The sequence below is a fragment of the Berghia stephanieae genome, chromosome 4, assembly GCF_034508935.2.
Source record: "Berghia stephanieae isolate SIO BIC M18660-M18661 chromosome 4, UCSD_Bste_1.3, whole genome shotgun sequence".
NCBI lineage: Eukaryota > Metazoa > Mollusca > Gastropoda > Nudibranchia > Aeolidiidae > Berghia > Berghia stephanieae.
This window is the reverse complement of record NC_088363.1, coordinates 4,036,202-4,041,201: the sequence shown is the minus strand read 5'-3', so window position 1 is coordinate 4,041,201 and position 5,000 is coordinate 4,036,202. Positions and strand designations below refer to the sequence as shown.

The 5,000-nt window shown below is 37.2% G+C and overlaps 1 protein-coding gene across 1 annotated transcript in view; it reads left to right on the top strand.

The window, feature by feature from the left end:
• The window catches only part of LOC144971670 (uncharacterized), a 61,777-nt gene that overhangs the window by 56,078 nt on the left and 699 nt on the right, over nt 1-5,000 (top strand). Inside the window, exons 23-24 of the mRNA XM_078912743.1 lie at nt 2,844-3,095; nt 3,646-3,811. Of these exons, the coding sequence (XP_078768869.1) occupies nt 2,844-3,095; nt 3,646-3,811 (418 nt within the window). The remainder of the gene's footprint in view (nt 1-2,843; nt 3,096-3,645; nt 3,812-5,000) is intronic.

Here is a 5,000-nt window from a genome sequence, read left to right as displayed (position 1 = left end):
ATCAGCTTGCCTCGACTCGAGACTACAGGTGTAAAATGAGTACCTGGCTATAAACATTGTTGCCTCTTTCGGACAGCCCCCCCCCTCCCCAAAACTCAACAGCATTGTAACATCGCTTAACAGGCGTCATGTCTCGTCCTATATGTTAAAAGAATAAAAAAATGGAGATTTTATATAAAGCAATATCCACTAAATGCGCTCAAAGCGCTTTACAAGGTGTCCCTACCAACAGCAACACGTAACATGTAGAGCGAAACATGACGCCTGTTAGGCAATATTACAATTTTTTTTCTGACTAAAGAGACAACGCTGTCAACGACCAGGTACTCATTTTACACCTGAACGATGAGAGAATGTGATAAAGAGCCTTTTCCAAGGACTCAAATATGCGCCGAGCGAGGCTTGAACACAGGACCTTCCGATCCGAAAGCGAGTGCCATACAACAAGGTCACTTAGACCACATGTTACGTTTTGCCGTTGTATTTTTCCTTCTACTTTGTCTGACACTGTTTCATAGACATTTATTTTTCAGATCTTCATCAGAAGGTCAATTATAATCAATATTCAATAATGAAGAAATTAAGATAAAGTTGGACATCCATATCGTGCATTGCTTTATCAGCTTTGTTCGACTATGTGGTCGTGTGGTATGGATGGCACTCGCCTTTAGATTGAAAAGTTCAGTCCCGCTCTGAGTCATTAAATAGGGTTCCTTTACTCACATTCTCTCACCATACTCGGGTATATATAAGTACCTGGTCGTTAACAGCTTTGTCTCTGTCGGAAAAAAAAACAAACTTGTAATATCGCAAGTCGTCCTACTTGCTAAGCGTCGCTGTTGGCTTGAGGCTCCCTGTAAAGCATATTGTGCACGTTTATTTTACATCATTACGTCATATTATATCATGCACAAATAATATAGAACTGGCCTGTTAAAAACCACCTTGGTATAACAATAAAATAATATATTATGATAAAATGCATACGAAGAAAATTATATGCCCTACAGAGAAGTTCAGTTTTAAATCGTTTTTCAAAAGTAAGTGGATTTTCACTATTTTGTTTTTTTTTTGTTACAATCCTGATGGAGTTCCACAATCGGTGGGCATGGTGGTCAAACTATTTCTCATGAAAAACTAAAGATTTTGGTGGGACCCTTCGGAGATTTTAATTAGCACATCTTACATTTCGACTGAGTTCATAAATTATGTGGGTAATGTTTTGAAGGTAATCGGGAGGAGAGTTGTTTAAGCAATTGAAAACGTTGGTAACGTATTTTAAATTCAATTCTAAACTTTACAGGTGGCCAATGTAGGTCCTCCAAAATGGCGGTAAAATGCTCGCGCTTTTTAGATAACGATACCAATCGGGCTGCTCTGGTCTGTATTTTTTTGGTGTCGATTAATGACTTTATTATCACAACCATAGAGCAAACTATTGCTGTAAATAGCAGAGAATTAAGATTTAAAAGTCATCGTCTAGAAAACAGGCTCCAGAATGTTGCTGTAGGTCACCGTGATGGTAACCAACAAGTGATTTTACCCTGACCTCAAATTTAGGATTTTTGACTTCAACCAATTGCTAGAAAATGAAGTAGTCCTTCAGAGCCACCAGGCTCATAAAATTTCTATAGCGTGAAACAGACAATAGCAATTGCCTGCTACCCTTTTCATTGGACGCTAGTCTTTCGCAAAGTACTTCCGCCAGATTTAACAGACTAAGCTACCCAATCACTGCTGGATGGACAAAGGGGGAAAGGGGGGGGGGGTTAGAAAAAGATCTCGATCTTGATCCCTTTGCTTGTGAAGCGAGTGTTCTACCAACTGAACTATCCGGACTCCCCCCCCCCCACCCAATTGCTAGACTTGATGGAATTGTTCAAACTTTCACAGTCTGAAAAATTACATTTTGTTACAATTGACTGCCACGATTTAAGTTTTGATTTAAAAGCTTGAATCTGTCTACTACTTTAAAAAATTAAAAAATTGCAATATGTTTTGTAGTGTTATTTTTTCCCCATATATCCGTTTGGTCGGCTGAAAACTCTCTCTTAATCGTCCCAAGAATCAGATTATCCCATAGTAATGAGCCTTTTTCTGTAAGTGGCTCCGCTCCATCTTGTGGAATGCGCTCGCCCCAGACGTAAAACTAATTAGGGATAGGAAGTCTTTCAAAAAAAAAAAAAAACATCTTAAACATAATTTTTTTCCAGAGCTTACGAATAGTGTCGCCTACAGAATACGACTTAAATATAATTTTAATTTTGGGCTTGTTTTGTTCCAGTTTTGATCCTTTTTTTTGTTGTTTCCTTTTTTTTTGTTGTAATTGATCAATTCAAATGAATTTCCTTAGAATTAGTTATTAATGCTAGTAATATTGGTGTAAGTATGTGTGTGTATGTTCGTGTAGAAGTGTAAATATAATATCTCTGTGTGGGTTCTTTTCCATTACTCCCAAACTCGGTTTTTCGCATTTTGAGACATTGATGATTATTTCCGCTAAATTTTCTCATTCGGTCTATTATTGTATCATATTTAAACTTAAAATTCACAGAGATCTAAGGGCATTCTTGTGTAATTTGTTGCTTAAAATATAATCTACATTTCAATTTATTTATCTCATGAAAATGGACTTAAGGAATTTTGGAAAACCAGTCTTCAAAAAATGTATTCTCAAAATTGTCAAAAGAATGAATGTTTGAATGACAATTAACATTGTAAAGCTCCGCTACTGAGCACTCACGTGGAAGTTGAGCGCTATATATAACACATAACGTTTTACTTATTACTTATTACTTGATACTTTTATAATATTTGTGCTTTAAAATTTTTTTTTTGTAAAGCGAGAAAATGACGGTATCGAGACATTTGAGCAACGTTCTTCGGGTCACCTTTGACGACGGGACACGAATTGTTGTGGCTAAAATCGGACGCGAGCTGGTGCTTGGGGTGTACGTCTCCGAGAAACAAGAAAGGACGAAGGGTCTCCTAGGAAACGCTGATGGGGACTGGCTAAACGACATCTCAAATTCCATAGAAGATACCATGTTACGTGACTTGAGCCCAGCAAAAATTGCGGAAAGGGCAGAAAAGTTGTAAGTATTCAAAAATAAAATGTAACACCCCCTTTTCCCTTTGACTCTTCTAATATAATAAAATACGACTCAGATATATATATATAATATATATATATATATATATATATATATTATATATATATATATATATATATAATATAATATAATATCTGACCGATATATGATGTGATGATTTAACACCGGATTTCTTCTTTGTTCTTATAGATAAATAGGGTGAGATAAATAATGCTATCTGACTAATTGATGATGTGGTGCGTAAGGGCTAACCCACATCGGAGACTGAATCCGACGACCCGGCACCGCACTGCCGTCCTCTGCCGTCTTCCGGATAAAGACGTCGGGCACGGACAAAATACTAACATATACTGTTCTACATGTTACGCGTTGCTGTTGGTCATGGACCCCTTGTAAAGCGATTTGAGCACGTTTAGTGTATATTGCGCTATATAAAAGCTCAAATTTAAAGCTCAAGTTTAAAATTTGCTAGTACTGTATACTAATACTATATAATATATTAGACTTTTCTTGTAAATTTTCTCATCGACAGATTTAAATTATCAGCGACCGACGCTATTCTTAAACATTTTAACGCCGATGAACTGATCAGAGCCGGAGGTCACACGCTACAACTTGCTGGTGGGTCTTCCTGCGCGAGAGTGTCCGGTTTACCTCGACGACCTATGCAAAAGATGTCTCTGGAACTGTGGACAAAAGTAAGACATTTGTCACCTATCGTCTAACAACGGTTTTATGTCGAGATTGAACAAGACACCAAAAATAAATTGTTTCCTAATAGAATTGATCAAAAATGGGAAATTTTTCATTTTTCATTTTATATAGTCTCCATTTTACGGCTAAAATCGATTAACAGGCTTTTTATAATTTTTTTGGAAGTTGATCTTATTCGGTATTGGTGAGTTATTTTTCAACAGAGAAAGCATTGTTGTTTTTTTACGGCAACAGTTACGGGAAAGTTAGATGGAAATATATCATTTTCTTTAATTGAAAGGTGTAGTAGTAGTTGTAGTAGTAGCAGTAGTAGAAGTAGTAGTAGTAGTAGTAGTAGTAGTAGTAGTAGTAGTAGTAGCAGCAGCAGCAGCAGCAGCAGCAGTAGTAGTAGTAGTAGTAGTAGTAGTAGTAGTAGTAGTAGTAGGATGGCTACACCTCCAAATTCATTTCGTCATCCCAGCTTCGGAAGTCTTCCTCCGCCCTATTAACTATTTCATAGTCACCTGCAAGTCTCGTTTCGAAAAGGGGGCCGGACTGGCCCTGCTACTTCGGGGAAAAAATCACTGTCCCCACGTTTTTTCCCTTTTTCACACGTTTTATCAGTTTCTGCCCGCCCCCTTTTAAAGTTTTAAAAACCCATTTTTTCCCGGGATTGTTAATGCACTTTTTTTTCGGGGGTATTTAACGATCTGCTTATCCGATTTTTCCTTTTCACATTTCTCTCCATTTTCTTCCAATTGAAGCTTCAATTTTGTTCGTAAAAGCTCTTTTCGATTTGGGCCGCGGTTGGGTCTCCCCTTTAGATTTTTTTTAAAAGATTATTATATGAGGGCTTCAACAATTTTGCATGCTAATTTTTTTAGCTCCCTTGCATCCAAAACTTGTGGGGAAATTTTCATTTTATGTTGGGGGCCTTGATTAAGATTACTTGAGACTCCTTTTATTATTTTCAAAGATTCTCTTTTAATTTTGGGTGTCAAGCTTTCATTGGGCTCCTCCTCAACCAAAAGGGGGGCCCGTTTTTTTCCCCACACAGTAGCACAGAGCAAACAAACTTCCTTCTTGTGGTACTTTCGGTTTTTTACTAGGCTTTTTCTTTTTTTCAATTTTTTTTGCATTCCCCTTTGTTTTGCGTAATTTAGTTCTGTCCCCGTGATACGATTGGAATTTTCG